Source organism: Ambystoma mexicanum, chromosome 9 (assembly GCF_040938575.1).
Source record: "Ambystoma mexicanum isolate Mex_15411 chromosome 9, UKY_AmexF1_1, whole genome shotgun sequence".
Lineage (NCBI taxonomy): Eukaryota > Metazoa > Chordata > Amphibia > Caudata > Ambystomatidae > Ambystoma > Ambystoma mexicanum.
The window spans coordinates 172,463,558-172,483,839 of NC_090931.1; the positions used below are offsets into that span (position 1 = coordinate 172,463,558).

The window sequence follows — 20,282 nt, forward strand, 5'->3', positions numbered from 1 at the left end:
GTGTCACGTGGCAGCGGGGGAGCTTGGGCTGAGAGGCAGCATGGCCTTGCTTGTGTCATGTGGTGGGGGAGCTTGGGGATGATGGGCAGCGTGGGCTAGCTTGTGTCACATGGTGTGGGAGCTTGGGGCTGATGGGCAGCATGGGCTAACTTGTGTCACGTGGCAGCGAGGGAGCTTGGAGCTGATGGGCAGCGTGGGCTAGCTTATGTCACGTGGCGGGGGAGCTTGGGCTGATAGGCAGTGTTGGGGTAGCTTGTGTCACGTGGTGGCAGGGGAGCTTGGGGCTGATGGGAAGCATGGGCTAGCATGTGGCACGTGGCAGGGAGCTTGGGGCTGATGGGCAGGGTGGGCTAGCTTGTGTCACGTGGTGGGGGAGCTTGGGCTGATGGGCAGCATGGGCAAGCTTGTGTCACGTGGTGGCGGTGGAGCTTGCGGCTGATGGGCAGCGTAGGCTAGTTTGTGTCACGTGCAGCGGGGGAGCTTGGGGATGATGGCCAGCTTGGGCTAGCTTGTGTCACGTGGTGGGTAGCTTGGGCTGATGGGCAGTGTGGGCTAGCTTGAGTCACGTGGTGGAGGAGCTTGGGGCTGATGGGCAGCGTGGGCTAGCTCGTGTCACGTGGTGGGGGAGCTTGGGGCTGATGGGCAGCGTGGGTTAGCTTGTGTCACGTGGCAGCGCGGGAGCTAATGGGCAGCATGGGCTAGCTTGTGTCACATGGCATGGAAGCTTGGGGCTGATTGGCAGTGTGGGCTAGCTTGTGTCATGTGGCGGGGAGCTTGGGTCTGATGGCCAGCGTGGGCTAGCTTGTGTCATCTGGTGTGGGAGCTTGGGGCTGATGGGCAGCGTGTGCTAGCTTGTGTCACGTGGCAGCGGGGGAGCTTGGGCTGAGGGGCAGCATGGGCTAGCTTGTGTCATGTGGCGGGGGAGCTTGGGCTAAGGGGCAGCATGGGCTTGCTTGTGTTACGTGGTGGGGGAGCTTGGGGATGATGGGCAGCGTGGGCTAGCTTGTGTCACATGGCGTGGGAACTTGGGGCTGATGGGCAGCGTGGGCTACCTTGTGTCTGGTGGCAGTGAGGGAGCTTGGGGCTGATGGGCAGCATGGGCTGGCTTGTGGCATGGGAGCTTGGGGCTGATGGGCAGCATGGGCTAGCTTATGTCACGTGGCAGTGGGGGAACTTGCGGCTGATGGGCAGCATGGGTTAGCTTGTGTCACCTGGCATGGGAGCTGGGGGCTGATGGGCATGGTGGGCTCGCTTGTGTCACGTGACGGGGAGCTTGGGCTGATGGTGCTGCATTGGCTAGCTTGACTCATGTGGCGGGGAGCTTGGGGCTGATGGGCAGCATGAGCTAGCATGTGTCACGTGGCAGTGGGGGAGCTTGGGGCTCATGGGCAGCTTAGGCTAGCTTGTCTCACATGGCGGGGGAGCTTAGAGCTGATGGGCAGCACTGGCTAGCTTGTGCCACGTGGTGTGGAGCTTGGGGCTCATGGGTAGTGTGGGCTAGCTTGTGTCATGTGGCAGCAGGGGAGCTTGGGGCTCATGGGCAGCATGGGCTAGCTTGTGTCATGTGGTGGGGGAGCTAGGGGCTGATAGGCAGCGTGGGCTAGCTTGTGTCATCTGGCGTGGGAGCTTGGGGCTGATGGGCAGCGTGGGCTACCTTGTGTCTGGTGGCAGTGAGGGAGCTTGGGGCTGATGGGCAGCATGGGCTGGCTTGTGGCATGGGAGCTTGGGGCTGATGGGCAGCATGGGCTAGCTTATGTCACGTGGCAGTGGGGGAACTTGCGGCTGATGGGCAGCATGGGTTAGCTTGTGTCACCTGGCATGGGAGCTGGGGGCTGATGGGAAGGGTGGGCTCGCTTGTGTCACGTGACGGGGAGCTTGGGCTGATGGTGCTGCATTGGCTAGCTTGACTCATGTGGCGGGGAGCTTGGGGCTGATGGGCAGCATGAGCTAGCATGTGTCACGTGGCAGTGGGGGAGCTTGGGGCTCATGGGCAGCTTAGGCTAGCTTGTCTCACATGGCGGGGGAGCTTAGAGCTGATGGGCAGCACTGGCTAGCTTGTGCCACGTGGTGTGGAGCTTGGGGCTCATGGGTAGTGTGGGCTAGCTTGTGTCATGTGGCAGCAGGGGAGCTTGGGGCTCATGGGCAGCATGGGCTAGCTTGTGTCATGTGGTGGGGGAGCTAGGGGCTGATAGGCAGCGTGGGCTAGCTTGTGTCATCTGGCGTGGGAGCTTGCGGCTGATGGGCAGCGTGTGCTAGCTTGTGTCACGTGGCAGCGGGGGAGCTTGGGCTGAGGGGCAGCATGGGTTTGCTTGTGTTACGTGGTGGGGGAGCTTGGGGATGATGGGAAGCGTGGGCTAGCTTGTGTCACATGGCAGTGGGGAGTTTGCGGCTGATGGACAGCGTGGGCTAGCTTGTGTCACGTGGCAGCGGGGGAGCTTGGGCCTGATGGGCAGCATGAGCTTGCTTGTGTCACATGGCGGGGGAGCTTGGGGCTGATGGGCAGCGTGGGCTAGCATGTGTCACATGGCAGCGGGGGAGCTTGGGGCTGATGGGCAGTGTGGGCTAGCTTGTGTCACGTGGCATGGGAGTTTAGGGCTGATGGGCAACGTGGGCTAGCTTGTGTCACGTGGCGGGGAGCTTGGGGCTGATGGGCAGCGTGGGCTAGCTTGTGTCATGTGATGGGGGAGCTTGGGCTGATGGGCAGCATGGGCAAGCTTGTGTCACGTGGCGGCGGTGGAGCTTGCGGCTGATGGGCAGCATAGGCTAGCTTGTGTAAAGTGCAGTGGGGGAGCTTGGGGCTGATGGCCAGCTTGGGCTAGCTTGTGTCACGTGGTGGGGAGCTTGGGCTGATGGGCAGTGTGGGCTAGCTTGTGTCACGTGGCATGGGAGCTTGGGGCTGATGGGCAGCGTGGGCTAGCTTGTGTCACGTGGCGGGGGAGCTTAGGCTGATGGGCAGTGTGGGCTAGCTTGTGTCACGTGGTGGCAGGGGAGCTTGGGGCTGATGGGAAGCATGGGCTAGCTTGTGTCACGTGGCAGGGAGCTTGGTGCTGATGGGCAGCGTGGGCTAGCTTGTGTCACGTGGTGGGGGAGCTTGGGCTGATGGGCAGCATGGGCAAGCTTGTGTCACGTGGCGGCAGTGGAGCTTGCGGCTGATGGGCAGTGTAGGCTAGCTTGTGTCACGTGCAGCGGGGGAGCTTGGGCTGATGGGCAGTGTGGGCTAGCTTGTGTCATGTGGTGGGGGGCTTGTGGCTCATGGGCAGCATGGGCTAGCTTATGTCGCATGGCGGGCGAGCTTGGGGCTGATGGGAAGCGTGGGCTAGCTTTTGTCACGAGGCTGGGGAGCTTGGGGCTGATGGGCAGCGTGGCCTAGCTCGTGTCACGTGGCGGATGAGCTTGGGGCTCATAGGCAGCGTGGGCTAGCTCATGTCACGTGGGGGTGGAGCTCGGGGGTCATGGGCAGCGTAGGCTAGCTTGTGTCACATGGCAGTGGGGAGTTTGCGGCTGATGGACAGCGTGGGCTAGCTTGTGTCACGTGGCAGCGGGGGAGCTTGGGCCTGATGGGCAGCATGAGCATGCTTGTGTCACATGGCGGGGGAGCTTGGGGCTGATGGGCAGCGTGGGCTAGCATGTGTCACATGGCAGCGGGGGAGCTTGGGGCTGATGGGCAGTGTGGGCTGGCTTGTGTCACGTGGCATGGGAGTTTAGGGCTGATGGGCAGCGTGGGCTAGCTTGTGTCACGTGGCGGGGAGCTTGGGGCTGATGGGCAGCGTGGGCTAGCTTGTGTCATGTGATGGGGGAGCTTGGGCTGATGGGCAGCATGGGCAAGCTTGTGTCACGTGGCGGCGGTGGAGCTTGCGGCTGATGGGCAGCGTAGGCTAGCTTGTGTAACGTGCAGTGGGGGAGCTTGGGGCTGATGGGCAGTGTGGGCTAGCTTGTGTCACGTGGTCGAGGAGCTTGGGGCTGATGGGCAGCGTGGGCAAGCTTGTGTCACGTGGCGGCGGTGGAGCTTGCGGCTGATGGGCAGCGTAGGCTAGCTTGTGTAACGTGCAGTGGGGGAGCTTGGGGCTGATGGCCAGCTTGGGCTAGCTTGTGTCACGTGGTGGGGAGCTTGGGCTGATGGGCAGTGTGGGCTAGCTTGTGTCACGTGGTCGAGGAGCTTGGGGCTGATGGGCAGCGTGGGCTAGCTCGTGTCACGTGGCATGGGAGCTTGGGGCTGATGGGCAGCGTGGGCTAGCTTGTGTCACGTGGCGGGGGAGCTTAGGCTGATGGGCAGTGTGGGCTAGCTTGAGTCACGTGGTGGCAGGGGAGCTTGGGGCTGATGGGAAGCATGGGCTAGCTTGTGTCACGTGGCAGGGAGCTTGGGGCTGATGGGCAGAGTGGGCTAGCTTGTGTCACGTGGTGGGGGAGCTTGGGCTGATGGGCAGCATGGACAAGCTTGTGTCACGTGGCGGCAGTGGAGCTTGCGGCTGATGGGCAGTGTAGGCTAGCTTGTGTCACGTGCAGCGGGTGAGCTTGGGGCTGATGGGAAGCGTGGGCTAGCTTTTGTCACGAGGCTGGGGAGCTTGGGGCTGATGGGCAGCGTGGCCTAGCTCGTGTCACGTGGCGGATGAGCTTGGGGCTCATAGGCAGCGTGGGCTAGCTCATGTCATGTGGGGGTGGAGCTCGGGGGTCATGGGCAGCGTAGGCTAGCTTGTGTCACATGGCAGTGGAGCTTGGGGCTCATGGGCAGCATGGGCTTGCTTGAGTCATGTGGCGGGGGAGCTTGGGGCTGATGGGCAGCGTGGGCTAGCTTGTGTCACATGGCAGCGAGGGAGCTTGGGGCTCATGGGCAGTGTGGGCTAGCTTGAGTCACGTGGCGGGGGAGCTTGGGGCTGATGGGCAGCGTGGGCGAGCTTGTGTCACATGGCAGGGGAGCTTGGGACTGATGGGCAGTATGGGCTAGCCTGTGTCACGTGGTAGCGGGGGAGCTTGGGGCTCATGGGCAGCGTGGGCTAGCTTGTCTCACATGGTGGGGGAGCTGATGGGCAGCACTGGCTAGCTTGTGCCACGTGGCGAGGAGCTTGAGGCTCATGGGTAGCATGGGCTAGCTTTTGTCACGTGGCAGCGGGGGAGCTTGGGGCTCATGGGCAGCATGGGCTAGCTTGTGTCACGTGACGGGGGAGCTTGGGGCTGATAGGCAGTGTGGGCTAGCTTGTGTCATGTGGCGTGGGAGCTTGGGGCTGATGGGCAGCGTGTGCTAGCTTGTGTCACGTGGCAGCGGGGGAGCTTGGGCTGAGAGGCAGCATGGCCTTGCTTGTGTCATGTGGTGGGGGAGCTTGGGGATGATGGGCAGCGTGGGCTAGCTTGTGTCACATGGCGTGGGAGCTTGGGGCTGATGGGCAGCGTGGGCTAGCTTGTGTCACGTGGCAGCGAGGGAGCTTGGGGCTGATGGGCAGTGTGGGCTAGCTTTTGTCACGTGGCATGGGAGCTTGGAGCTGATGGGCAGCGTGGGCTAGCTTGTGTCACGTGGTGGGGGAGCTTGGGCTGATGGGCAGTGTGGGCTAGCTTGTGTCACATGGTGGCAGGGGAGCTTGGGGCTGATGGGAAGCATGGGCTAGCTTGTGGCACGTGGCAGGGAGCTTGGGGCTGATGGGCAGCGTGGGCTAGCTTGTGTCACGTGGTGGGGGAGCTTGGGCTGATGGGCAGCATGGGCAAGCTTGTGTCACGTGGCGGCGGTGGAGCTTGCGGCTGATGGGCAGCGTAGGCTAGCTTGTGTCACGTGCAGCGGGGGAGCTTGGGGCTGATGGCCAGCTTGGGCTAGCTTGTGTCACGTGGTGGGTAGCTCGGGTTGATGGGCAGTGTGGGCTAACTTGAGTCATGTGGTGGAGGAGCTTGGGGCTGATGGGCAGCGTGGGCTAGCTCGTGTCACGTGGTGGGGGAGCTTGGGGCTGATGGGCAGCGTGAGTTAGCTTGTGTCACGTGGCAGCGCGGGAGCTGATGGGCAGCATGGGCTAGCTTGTGTCACATGGCATGGAAGCTTGGGGCTGATTGGCAGTGTGGGCTAGCTTGTGTCATGTGGCGGGGGAGCTTGGGTGTGATGGCCAGCGTGGGCTAGCTTGTGTCATCTGGCGTGGGAGCTTGGGGCTGATGGGCAGCGTGTGCTAGCTTGTGTCACATGGCAGCGGGGGAGCTTGGGCTGAGGGGCAGCATGGGCTAGCTTGTGTCATGTGGTGGGGGAGCTTGGGCTAAGGGGCAGCATGGGCTTGCTTGTGTTACGTGGTGGGGGAGCTTGGGGATGATGGGCAGCGTGGGCTAGCTTGTGTCACATGGCGTGGGAACTTGGGGCTGATGGGCAGCGTGGGCTACCTTGTGTCTGGTGGCAGTGAGGGAGCTTGGGGCTGATGGGCAGCATGGGCTGGCTTGTGGCATGGGAGCTTGGGGCTGATGGGCAGCATGGGCTAGTTTATGTCACGTGGCAGTGGGGGAACTTGCGGCTGATGGGCAGCGTGGGTTAGCTTGTGTCACCTGGCATGGGAGCTGGGGGCTGATGGGCAGGGTGGGCTCGCTTGTGTCACGTGACGGGGAGCTTGGGCTGATGGTGCTGCATTGGCTAGCTTGAGTCATGTGGCGGGGAGCTTGGGGCTGATGGGCAGCATGAGCTAGCATGTGTCACGTGGCAGTGGGGGAGCTTGGGGCTCATAGGCAGCTTAGGCTAGCTTGTCTCACATGGCCGGGGAGCTTAGGGCTGATGGGCAGCACTGGCTAGCTTGTGCCACGTGGTGAGGAGCTTGAGGCTCATGGGTAGCGTGGGCTAGCTTGTGTCATGTGGCAGCAGGGGAGCTTGGGGCTCATGGGCAGCATGGGCTAGCTTGTGTCATGTGGTGGGGGAGCTAGGGGCTGATAGGCAGCGTGGGCTAGCTTGTGTCATCTGGCGTGGGAGTTTGCGGCTGATGGGCAGCGTGTGCTAGCTTGTGTCACGTGGCAGCGGGGGAGCTTGGGCTGAGGGGCAGCATGGGTTTGCTTGTGTTACGTGGTGGGGGAGCTAGGGGCTGACAGGCAGCGTGGGCTAGCTTGTGTCATCTGGCGTGGGAGCTTGCGGCTGACGGGCAGCGTGTGCTAGCTGGTGTCACGTGGCAGCGAGGGAGCTTGGGGCTGATGGGCAGCGTGGGCTAGCTTGTGTCATGTGGCATGGGAGCTTGGGGCTGATGGGCAGCGTGTGCTAGCTTGTGTCACGTGGCAGCGGGGGAGCTTGGGCTGAGGGGCAGCATGGGTTTGCTTGTGTTACGTGGTGGGGGAGCTAGGGGCTGACAGGCAGCGTGGGCTAGCTTGTGTCATCTGGCGTGGGAGCTTGCGGCTGACGGGCAGCGTGTGCTAGCTGGTGTCACGTGGCAGCGAGGGAGCTTGGGGCTGATGGGCAGCGTGGGCTAGCTTGTGTCATGTGGCATGGGAGCTTGGGGCTGATGGGCAGCGTGGGCTAGCTTGTGTCATGTGGCAGTGGGGAGTTTGCGGCTGATGGGCAGTGTGGGCTAGCTTGTGTCACGTGGCAGCGGGGGAGCTTGGGCCTGATGGGCAGCATGAGCTTGCTTGTGTCACATGGCAGGGGAGCTTGGGGCTGATGGGCAGCGTGGGCTAGCATGTGTCACATGGCAGCGGGGGAGCTTGGGGCTGATGGGCAGTGTGGGCTAGCTTGTGTCACGTGGCATGGGAGTTTAGGGCTGATGGGCAGCGTGGGCTAGCTTGTGTCACATGGCGGGGAGCTTGGGGCTGATGGGCAGCGTGGGCTAGCTTGTGTCACGTGATGGGGGAGCTTGGGCTGATGGGCAGCATGGGCAAGCTTGTGTCACGTGGCAGCGGTGGAGCTTGCGGCTGATGGGCAGCGTAGGCTACCTTGTGTCACGTGCAGTGGGGGAGCTTGGGGCTGATGGCCAGCTTGGGCTAGCTTGTGTCACGTGGTGGGGAGCTTGGGCTGATGGGCAGTGTGGGCTAGCTTGTGTCACGTGGTGGAGGAGCTTGGGGCTGATGGGCAGCGTGGGCTAGCTCGTGTCACGTGGTGGGGGAGCTTGGGGCTGATAGGCAGCGTGGGCTAGCTTGTGTCACGTGGCAGCGCAGGAGCTGATGGGCAGCATGGGCTAGCTTGTGTCACATGGCATGGAAGCTTGTGGCTGATGGGCAGTGTGGGCTAGCTTGTGTCATGTGGCGGGGGAGCTTGGGTCTGATGGCCAGCGTGAGCTAGCTTGTGTCATCTGGCGTGAGAGCTTGGGGCTGATGGGCAGCGTGTGCTAGCTTGTGTCACGTGGCAGCGGGGGAGCTTGGGCTGAGGGGCAGCATGGGCTATCTTGTGTCACGTGGCGGGGTGCTTGGGCTAAGGGGTAGCATGGGCTTGCTTGTGTTACGTGGTGGAGAGCTTGGGAATGATGGGCAGCATGGGCTAGCTTGTGTCACATGGCGTGGGAGCTTGGGGCTGATGGGCAGCGTGGGCTACCTTGTGTCAGGTGGCAGTGAGGGAGCTTGGGGCTGATGGGCAGCGTGGGCTGGCTTGTGGCATGGGAGCTTGGGGCTGATGGGCAGCATGGGCTAGCTTATGTCACGTGGCAGTAGGGAGCTTGCGGCTGATGGGCAGCGTGGGTTAGCTTGTGTCACCTGGCATGGGAGCTGGGGGCTGATGGGCAGGGTGGGCTCGCTTGAGTCATGTGGCGGGGAGCTTGGGGCTGATGGGCAGCATGAGCTAGCTTGTGTCACATGGCGGGGAGCTTGGGGCTGATGGGCAGTATGGGCTAGCATGTGTCACGTGGCAGTGGGGGAGCTTGGGGCTCATGGGCAGCGTGGGCTAGCTTGTCTCACATGGCGGGGGAGCTTAGAGCTGATGGGCAGCACTGGCTAGCTTATGCCACGTGGTGAGGAGCTTGGGGCTCATGGGTAGCGTGGGCTAGCTTGTGTCATGTGGCAGCAGGGGTGCTTGGGGCTCATGGGCAGCATGGGCTAGCTTGTGTCATGTGGTCGGGGAGCTAGGGGCTGATAGGCAGCGTGGGCTAGCTTGTGTCATCTGGCGTGGGAGCTTGCGGCTGATGGGCAGCGTGTGCTAGCTTGTGTCACGTGGCAGCGGGGGAGCTTGGGCTGAGGGGCAGCATGGGCTTTCTTGTGTTACGTGATGGGGGAGCTTGGGGATGATGGGAAGCATGGGCTGGCTTGTGTAACATAGCATGGGAGCTTGTGGCTGATGGGCAGCGTGGGCTAGCTTGTGTCACGTGGCAGCGAGGGAGCTTGGGGCTAGCTTGTGTCATGTGGCATGGGAGCTTGGGGCTGATGGGCAGCGTGGGCTAGCTTGTGTCATGTGGCAGTGAAGAGTTTGCAGCTGATGGGCAGCGTGGGCTAGCTTGTGTCACGTGGCAGCGGGGGAGCGTGGGCCTGATGGGCAGCATGAGCTTGCTTCTGTCACATGGCGAGGGAGCTTGGGGCTGATGGGCAGCGTGGGCTAGCTTGTGTCACTTGGCATAGGAGCTTAGGGCTGATGGGCAGCATGGGCTAGCTTGTGTCACATGGCGGGGAGTTGGGTTGATGGGCAGCGTGGGCTAGCTTGTGTCACGTGGCAGCCGGGGAGCTTGGGGCTGATGGGCAGCGTGGGATAGCTTGTGTCATGTGGCGGGGACCTTGGGGTTGATGGGCAGCGGGGGCTAGCTTGTGTCACGTGCTGGGGGAGCTTGAGGCTGATGGGCAGCGTGGGCTAGCTTATATCGCACGGCGGGGGAGCTTGGGGCTGATGGGCAGCATGGGCTAGCTTGTGTCACGTGGCAGCGGGGGAGCTTGGGGCTCATGGGCACCGTGGGCTAGTTTGTGTCACGTGGCGGGGGAGCTTGAGGCTGATGGGCAGCATGGGCTAGCTTGTATCGCGTGGCGGGGGAGCTTGGGGCTCATGGGAAGCGTGGGCTAGCTTGTGTCACGTGGCAGGGGAGCTTGGGGTTGATGGGCAGCGTGGGCTAGCTTGTGTCGCATGGTGGGGGAGCTTGGGGCTGGTGGGCAGTGTGGGCTAGATTGTGTCACGTGGCGGGGAGCTTGGGCTGATGGGCAGCGTGGGCTCGCTTGTGTCACGTGGCATTGGGGGCACTTGGGGCTGATGGGCAGCATGGGCTAGCTTGTGTCACGTGGTGGCGGGGGAGCTTGGGGCTGATGGGCAGCATGGGCTAGCTTGTGTAATGTGGCGGCAGGGGAGCTTGGGGCTGATGGGCAGCGTGGGCTAGCTTGTGTCATGTGGCGAGGGAGCTTGGGCTGATGTGCAGCATGGGCTAGCTTGTGTCACGTGGCGGCGGGGGAACTTGGGGCCGATGGGCAACATGGGCTAGCTTGTGTCACATCACGGCAGGGGAGCTTGGGGCTGATGAGCAGCATGGGCTAACTTGTATCACGTGGCAGCGGTGGAGCTTGGGGCTCATGGGCAGCGTGGGCTAGATTGTGTCACATGGCGGAGAAGCTTGGAGCTGATGGGCAGCGTGGGCTAGCTTGTGTCACGTGGCGGGGGAGCTTGGGCTGATGGCCAGCATGGGCTAGCTTGTGTCACGTGGCGGCGGGGGAGCTTGGGGGCTGATGGGCAGCGTGGGTTAGCTTGCGTCACGTGGTGGGGGAGCTTAGGCTGATGGGCAGCATGGGCTAACTTGTGTCACGTGGCGGCGGGGGAACTTTGAGCTGATGGGCAACATGGGCTAGCTTGTGTCACATCACAGCAGGGGAGCTTGGGCTGATGAGCAGCATGGGCTAGCTTGCATCACGTGGCAGCGGGGGAGCTTGGGGCTCATGGGCAGCGTGGCCTGGCTTGTGTCACATGGCGGGGGAGCTTGGGGCTCATGGGCAGCGTGGGCTAGCTTGTGTCACGTGGCCACGCAGTGTGAGCCAGGCTCGTGAGTCACATGGCGGGGGAGCTTGGGGCTCATGGGTAGCGTGGGCTAGCTTGTGTCATGTGGCAGCAGGGGTGCTTGGGGCTCATGGGCAGCATGGGCTAGCTTGTGTCATGTGGTCGGGGAGCTAGGGGCTGATAGGCAGCGTGGGCTAGCTTGTGTCATCTGGCGTGGGAGCTTGCGGCTGATGGGCAGCGTGTGCTAGCTTGTGTCACGTGGCAGCGGGGGAGCTTGGGCTGAGGGGCAGCATGGGCTTTCTTGTGTTACGTGATGGGGGAGCTTGGGGATGATGGGAAGCATGGGCTAGCTTGTGTAACATAGCATGGGAGCTTGTGGCTGATGGGCAGCGTGGGCTAGCTTGTGTCACGTGGCAGCGAGGGAGCTTGGGGCTAGCTTGTGTCATGTGGCATGGGAGCTTGGGGCTGATGGGCAGCGTGGGCTAGCTTGTGTCATGTGGCAGTGAAGAGTTTGCAGCTGATGGGCAGCGTGGGCTAGCTTGTGTCACGTGGCAGCGGGGGAGCGTGGGCCTGATGGGCAGCATGAGCTTGCTTCTGTCACATGGCGAGGGAGCTTGGGGCTGATGGGCAGCGTGGGCTAGCTTGTGTCACTTGGCATAGGAGCTTAGGGCTGATGGGCAGCATGGGCTAGCTTGTGTCACATGGCGGGGAGTTGGGTTGATGGGCAGCGTGGGCTAGCTTGTGTCACGTGGCAGCCGGGGAGCTTGGGGCTGATGGGCAGCGTGGGATAGCTTGTGTCATGTGGCGGGGACCTTGGGGTTGATGGGCAGCGGGGGCTAGCTTGTGTCACGTGCTGGGGGAGCTTGAGGCTGATGGGCAGTGTGGGCTAGCTTATATCGCACGGCGGGGGAGCTTGGGGCTGATGGGCAGCATGGGCTAGCTTGTGTCACGTGGCAGCGGGGGAGCTTGGGGCTCATGGGCACCGTGGGCTAGTTTGTGTCACGTGGCGGGGGAGCTTGAGGCTGATGGGCAGCATGGGCTAGCTTGTATCGCGTGGCGGGGGAGCTTGGGGCTCATGGGAAGCGTGGGCTAGCTTGTGTCACGTGGCAGGGGAGCTTGGGGTTGATGGGCAGTGTGGGCTAGCTTGTGTCGCATGGTGGGGGAGCTTGGGGCTGGTGGGCAGTGTGGGCTAGATTGTGTCACGTGGCGGGGAGCTTGGGCTGATGGGCAGCGTGGGCTCGCTTGTGTCACGTGGCATTGGGGGCACTTGGGGCTGATGGGCAGCATGGGCTAGCTTGTGTCACGTGGTGGCGGGGGAGCTTGGGGCTGATGGGCAGCGTGGGCTAGCTTGTGTAATGTGGCGGCAGGGGAGCTTGGGGCTGATGGGCAGCGTGGGCTAGCTTGTGTCATGTGGCGAGGGAGCTTGGGCTGATGTGCAGCATGGGCTAGCTTGTGTCACGTGGCGGCGGGGGAACTTGGGGCCGATGGGCAACATGGGCTAGCTTGTGTCACATCACGGCAGGGGAGCTTGGGGCTGATGAGCAGCATGGGCTAACTTGTATCACGTGGCAGCGGTGGAGCTTGGGGCTCATGGGCAGCGTGGGCTAGCTTGTGTCACGTGGCGGCGGGGGAGCTTGGGGGCTGATGGGCAGCGTGGGTTAGCTTGCGTCACGTGGTGGGGGAGCTTAGGCTGATGGGCAGCATGGGCTAACTTGTGTCACGTGGCGGCGGGGGAACTTTGAGCTGATGGGCAACATGGGCTAGCTTGTGTCACATCACAGCAGGGGAGCTTGGGCTGATGAGCAGCATGGGCTAGCTTGCATCACGTGGCAGCGGGGGAGCTTGGGGCTCATGGGCAGCATGGCCTGGCTTGTGTCACATGGCGGGGGAGCTTGGGGCTCATGGGCAGCGTGGGCTAGCTTGTGTCACGTGGTGGGGGAGCTTGGGGCTCGTGGGCAGAGTAGGCTAGCTTGTGTCACGTGGCCACGCAGTGTGAGCCAGGCTCGTGAGACACATGGATTGATGGCAGCTCCTGTCTCTGGACTCAGGACCAGGTGCCGGTGTTTATTAACTGCCCCGTGGCGTCTGCAGCAGTCTTCATTATTAACCCACAAAGTACACAATGTTATCTGGCACAGAGCAGTAACCCAGCTCTCAATAACAGATCTGTCATGAACCTGGACACGAAAGACCTCCCGTGGCAGCCAGAGACAGGGTTAGGCGCACTGCCAGTAACAGGGCCAGGCGCACCACACAGACAAAAACAAGGCTCACTGGTAGGTAAAGGCCTACTGCCAGAGAGAGGCCAGGCTCACACGGGTCACGACAGAGGAGGCGAGAGACAAAAACAGACTCACTGACAGTGACAGGACATGTTTACTGAAAGGGGTAATGTCAGAGACGGGGAGACCCTCACTGCCAAGGAAAGGGCAAGCTTCCTGCTAGAAACAGAAACTGGCTTGCTGCTATGCACACGCTACTACCATATAGATCCAGGCTCATGACAGAGACAGGTAAACAAATGTTGTGAGCACACAAGATTCCTCAATTTTTTGTAAAGGGGGCTGTGGTATATGAGGAAGGAGACATCAAACAAGCGAGTACATTAACCACTAGCTACCCACCTCTAACACACCCAAGGGGAAGGCTACTTATCAGAAAGTATCCTCACAGTGGAATTTTCATACAATTCTGTCTACCACCACGGTCAAAAAGTTATCTTAAACATATTTTAATCAATATTTACTCCAAACATAACAGTAAAAACAACATAAAAAGCCATATACCGTGTTCATCATTTACGAAAGCCGTAATGGACAAGATGGAGAGAAAACAACACTTCACACTTATGGCTGTAGTTCACATCACAATGTTTACAATCTATTAACATTGGTTATTTAGCGTGATGTTAGTAATAGTGTGACTGAATCACATAACTATTATACACAAATATGGTATAATGGCGTCTACAATCTGATGTGTTTCTGGGGCAAAGGACAGCACTGTTGCAGTCAAAGGCTCGTCAGTAGTGTCCCAGGACCCGTCTTCAGGACGCAGTGAGTTAAGAGGGCGGTTACACTGTCACCATGACGCATATGTAGCAGTGTAGTCACCTTATGGTGATTTCTTTTGGTGTGATGAGTGAGGCGATTGCACTCGTCAATCTTGTAATGGCGGCCGACAAGTCCATCCAAATAGTAACAGCGTTTGGCGTGGACCTCAATTCAATTATAAGTTCCCGCACGGCGTGTTGATCGTGAGCATAGGTTATGTAATCATTTGGGCACTACATGTCCCATAATGCATCATGGAGTTTGACAAAGAATGTCCCAAACGCTATCTTGCTTTTTTTCTCCTATTTTTGTTATTTTTAAGTGTCAGCTAGCATTGTCAACCAGACCAGGGAATCAAGTCCTTATGTGTCAGTTCACGCTGTGAAAAACTACTGCTGCAGGGCACAGCTTCAATAACATGTTACTATTTGGACGGACTTGTCGGCCGCCATTATAAGATTGACGAGTGCAATCGCCTCACTCATCATACCAAAAGAAATCACCATAAGGTGACTACACTGCTACATATGCGTCATGGTGACAGTGTAACCGCCCTCTTAACTCACTGCGTCCTGAAGACGGGTCCTGGGACACTACTGACGAGCCTTTGACTGCAACAGTGCTGCCCTTTGCCCCAGAAACACATCAGATTGTAGACGCCATTATACCATATTTGTGTATAATAGTTATGTGATTCAGTCACACTATTACTAACATCACGCTAAATAACCAATGTTGATAGATTGTAAACATTGTGATGTGAACTACAGCCATAAGTGTGAAGTGTTGTTTTCTCTCCAGCTTGTCCTTTACGGCTTTCGTAAATGATGAACACTGTATGTGGCTTTTTATGTTGTTTTTACTGTTATGTTTGGAGTAAATATTGATTAAAATATGTTTAAGATAACTTTTTGACCGTGGTGGTAGACAGGATTGTATGAAAATTCCACTGCGAGGATAATTTGTGATAAGTAGCCTTCCCCTTGGGTGTGTTAGAGGTGGGTAGCTAGTGGTTAATGTACTCGCTTGTTTCATGACAGAGACAGACACAGATTGACAATGTCCGAGACAGAGACGGGGTCAGGCTCACTATCAGAGAAAGGGCCAGCTTGCTGCCAGAGACAGACACAGACTCCCCTGCTATGGACACACTTACTGTTAGAGAAAGGCCCAGGCCCGCGACAGGGGCAGACACACACCGATTGTCAGACACCAAAACAGACTCACTGACAGGGACAGGCATTGTGCCAGTGACAGGGCCAGGTTCCCAACAGAGACAGACAAACTCACTGACAGAGACGGAAACAGGCTCCGTGATGACGCAGGTTCACTGGAAGTGGCACAGCCAGCGCCAGGGAGACGCTGGGTGCCAGAGATGGCGAACCGACAGCAATACAGAAATAAACACTTTCACTGTCAGAGACAGTGCGGGTTCTCTGGAAAAAGCCGGCTTCCTGCAGAGACAGGGCAGGTCCACATAGAAGGAGTGGCTGCTGCTGGTAGCAGGGGCGATGTGCTGCCTGGCAGATAGCAAACACACTCGCTGGCCGCCAGAGACAGGGGCATTAGCAAAAGCACAGCCAGGCTCAGTATTACAAACAGAGAAAGCTTCGATGCCCGAGCCAGGAGAGACGCACTGCCAGAAATAACGACACTGTGTGATTGACAGCGACAACACACCTATAACCAGAACCAAGATAGGGGGGGTCGCTCATGCCGGACGGAGACGAGACGGACTCACTGACCGGGACGGAGAGCCAACAACATCCGGGAACGGAGCAGATAACACGCCGAAGAAACCACTCCATGCTAAACTCTCCCATAAACCAACACCAAGGGGCCTAGAGGCGGGCAGGCGCTCAGGCAGCGCTATAGAATCAGTCCTTTCCTCGCGTCCAGTTACTCGCCTCTCCAGGGCTATGCTGCTTACCTCCTCGCTCCTTCATTCCTGTAGTGCCGGGGCTTCCTTCCTCTCCCTGCAGGGTTCAAAGTGCGGCCTCCTGGCAGCGCCTCCTCAAGACACTGCCGGGGACTAGTAATGTTTAATCATTATATAGCCGCCGGCTGACACCTGCACTCCAGATCGCATCAATGCGTGCGTGTGGCAACCCCCACGCACCCCCTGCAGAGGAAGAAGCTGAGGCTGACACCTCCGAAACCGCCCCCCCCCCAATCCCCACTGCCCTCGCGTCTGACACCCAGTGAGCCTGGCACTTGGACTCTGTTCAGAGGTCCTGCTGCACGCGCTGCACTTCCTGACTGCACCAGGGCCGGTGTGCAAGAACTCTGTACACCTCGCTGCACACTTACACACACACTACACCTCCTGCAGCATCCGGTAATGCACACACCACACACTGAAAACACGACATGCCAGCACACTACACTGCTACCCGTATACACATTGGCCTGATTCACAGGCATGTTTCAATGAGATTGCACCGTTATAAAATGCGTCTGTGAACCAGGCCCACCGTGCATACTACCTTGCTGCACACCGCAGATGCCACACAGCTTCCGCACGACCTGACTGCACACTACAGCACTGTGGGCAGTTCCTGGACTGCCCGTTGACACAGCACGCACCCTAACTGCACACCACAGCACCATGGGCCGTCCCTGCGCTGCCCGCTGACACAGCACGCACCCTGACTGCACACTACAGCACCATGGGCAGTTCCTGAACTGCCCGTTGACACAGCACGCACCCTGACTGCACACTACAGCACCATGGGCAGTTCCTGAACTGCCCGTTGACATAGCACGCACCCTGACTGCACACTACAGCACCATGTGCCGCCCTGCGCTGCCCGCTGACACAGCACGCACCCTGACTGCACACTACAGCACCATGGGCCGTCCTTGCACTGCCCGCTGACACAGCACGCACCCTGAGTGCACACTACAGCACCATGGGCCGTCCCTGCACTGCCCGCTGACACAGCACGCACCTTGACTGCACTGCCCGCTGACACAGCACGCACCTTGACTGCACACCACAGCACCATGGGCCGTCCCTGCGCTGCCCGCTGACACAGCACGCACCTTGACTGCACTGCCCGCTGACACAGCACGCACCTTGACTGCACACCACAGCACCATGGGCAGTCCCTGCGCTGCCCGTTGACACAGCACGCACCCTGACTGCACACCACAGCACCATGGGCAGTCCCTGCGCCACCCTGACTGCACACCACAGCACCATGGGCAGTCCCTGCGCTGCCCGTTGACACAGCACGCACCCTGACTGCACACCACAGCACCATGGGCAGTCCCTGCGCCACCCTGACTGCACACCACAGCACCATGGGCAGTCCCTGCGCTGCCCGTTGACACAGCACGCACCCTGACTGCACACTACAGCACCATGGGCCGCCCTGCGCTGCCCGCTGACACAGCACGCACCCTGACTGCACACTACAGCACCATGGGCCGTCCTTGCACTGCCCGCTGACACAGCACGCACCCTGAGTGCACACTACAGCACCATGGGCCGTCCCTGCACTGCCCGCTAACACAGCACGCACCCTGAGTGCACAATACAGCACCATGGGCAGTCCCTGCACTGCCCGCTGACACAGCACGCACCCTGACTGCACACTACAGCACCATGGGCCGTCCCTGCACTGCCCGCTGACACAGCACGCACCTTGACTGCACTGCCCGCTGACACAGCACGCACCTTGACTGCACACCACAGCACCATGGGCCGTCCCTGCGCTGCCCGCTGACACAGCACGCACCTTGACTGCACTGCCCGCTGACACAGCACGCACCTTGACTGCACACCACAGCACCATGGGCAGTCCCTGCGCTGCCCGTTGACACAGCACGCACCCTGACTGCACACCACAGCACCATGGGCAGTCCCTGCGCCACCCTGACTGCACACCACAGCACCATGGGCAGTCCCTGCGCTGCCCGTTGACACAGCACGCACCCTGACTGCACACCACAGCACCATGGGCAGTCCCTGCGCTGCCCGTTGACACAGCACGCACCCTGACTGCACTACTTGTGCACATCCTCTACACCATGGACACCAGGGAGCAGCCGGTACACACATGTCTGGGCATCCGTCATCTTGGGTACTTGTAAGGGCATGGAGAAACTCCACACGTGGAGGCAGGCCGATACTCCGGGGAAGCCGGCACCCGAAGACCCGGAGGCAGTCTATGAAGGGGGTACAGCTTCCTGACCGAGAGAAAGAAGGCGCCGGAGCTGTGATCCTGCCCACCTGGGGTTATAACACCTTTCTAATCAAATCGAATCTCAGGCAAAAGACAGCCTGAGATCATCAGTGGCAAAGCCAATCACGAGAGACCGGACGGACACAAGGCAAATCATGTCAGAATTGGCTTACGTGTGCAGAGGATCAGACGGCGTGGACACCCAGGGGCTAGGCTGCAGGAAACGCAGAACTCATCCTGAGCTTCCGGAAAGCGCGTGAAACGCAGAACTCATCCTGAGCTTCCAGAAAACGCGTGGCTGGGTCCCAGTGAGCAGAGATGGGTGGGGTTCGCTTGTAACCACCCTGCACCTCCCCCCAACCGCCCCTCCAAACGCAGCATCCATGTTCTCTGTTTAAGTGATACAAATAAGAATGCTTGCCATTGTAACAACTTTTTATGTTTTTATGCAGCGCTTCGTGCCTATTCTGAACACGATATAACCAGCCGAGATACCTGGACCCGGCCGTGAGTCATCCAAGGGGATTGCTTAAGGGACGTGCTAGCTTGCGGATAGGGGGCTTACGCCCCATCTGGCCGGGTGGTGAACGGCTTCGTAAGAGTTCTAAGCCCCTCGTAAGAGTAGTCGTCAGCCCCTTCTTTGTACCACCAGGTCCCCTACCTCAGTTGAGTGGTCATACTTAAGTTTCTTCAAATCCTTAAATCGCCAAAGAAATAACAACACAGATATGTTTGTGTATATAAAATAAATAAATAAATCCATTGTTTCTTAATGCTGTTAAGATTCAACTCCAAAAAGCACAAGGGGCATACTAGAATAATAGTAAACGCAAGAAGTTAGACAGCCACTCCAATCCTCGCTTGCCTTGGACAGGACTTAACACAGTAAAACCAGCCGGTTCCTTTAATAAGCAGGTCATTAAAGCGAAACAATCACGGCCAGAAACCGTCATAGGGTCGGTCTCGTTCAATTGTCCTCCATAACAAACACGAGACTTCCATATCACCCCAGGTGCCCAGGGTGTTCCTGCGACAGAACACAGGGAAGGAGGCTGCGCTTTGCAGCTCTCAGCCAATAGCCGTTCCCATTGGACCAGCTCTCTATCGCCACAGCATCCCTGCCACGCCCATTTGTCCGACCACTTTATCATCCATCTCACCCTTCAACCACTGACCCAGGACTTAAAGTCCTCACCATGCAGGGACAAGGAAACTGGAACGCCTCCAAGCAACCACCACCAAGCAAACATTGTAAGCACAAAACCAAGGACAGCGAGGACTCCTTCACCCTGTTAAATCATGCCACCATCCTGAAGTGCATTCCAAAAACCCTCCCACCCTTCCTTCACTAACCAACTCACCATTCCAATTCCCTCCTTAAAACTACACACACAAGTCCCCTCTTATTGTACGAGTTCAATGCCGTGCGCCATAATGTCATACCTTTGAACTTTGAAAGAAATTCTTCCTATACCAACACATCTTTCTGAACTCCTACCCCCAACCTTATGTGTAAGTGTTTTTTTTTTACAGCCTTTGATCCTCATTTCCAAGCTCCTTGAAAAAGTGGTTTTCCTTGTGGGATCACTCTGGCTGCAAAATTGAGGCTCCCCGCTAATGACTGTATTTCCTTAACGCTCCCTTCATCTTTACCCCTCAGTCCTCTGATTTTCCTAAGTAACTCTTCTACTTTCCCAGGTGGGTTCCTGCACACCCCTGCCTCTGTGTCTATCTCTATGCCCAGGAAAACTAGGCTTGTGGCTGGATCAGTAGATGTTTCTTCTGCCTGTGGTATGCCGCACTGTGCTGCCATGTTCAGAATTTCTGGCAGTGGCTCCTGGCATTCCCCTGTACCTGGCTGACCTGTCAGCAGGAAATCATCCAGGTAGTACACTACCTGCGCTTATGGTCGTTTCTTCAAGAATGCCCATTTAAAAAATGAACTGAATTGTTCAAGCAATGTAGTACAACAAAGAGGCACTCCAAACAACGGGAGCAAAAATGGAGCAAAAGAGACCTATACAAAAAGGGGTGTTCCCGTGTGTTAAGAAATTTGAAATTGTAAGTGCAACTTATAGTATTTCCATGTTGCCTTAAATAGTGATTTTACAAATCTATGATGCCTGTTAAGCGTATTAACATTAGAAGTCACAATAATGCAAAAAGTCAAGGAATAAAGAATAAAGAGTAGAGAAAGTGTTTAAGAAAGATGTATTT

At 58.7% G+C, this 20,282-nt stretch overlaps 1 protein-coding gene across 1 annotated transcript in view; it reads right to left on the bottom strand.

The window, feature by feature from the left end:
- The window catches only part of NHERF4 (NHERF family PDZ scaffold protein 4), a 60,915-nt gene extending 45,007 nt beyond the window's left edge, over window positions 1–15,908 (bottom strand). Inside the window, exon 1 of the mRNA XM_069614374.1 lies at window positions 15,806–15,908. Within this exon, the coding sequence (XP_069470475.1) occupies window positions 15,806–15,821 (16 nt within the window). The 5' untranslated portion in view covers window positions 15,822–15,908. The remainder of the gene's footprint in view (window positions 1–15,805) is intronic.
- Between the last annotated feature and the right edge of the window lie 4,374 nt (window positions 15,909–20,282).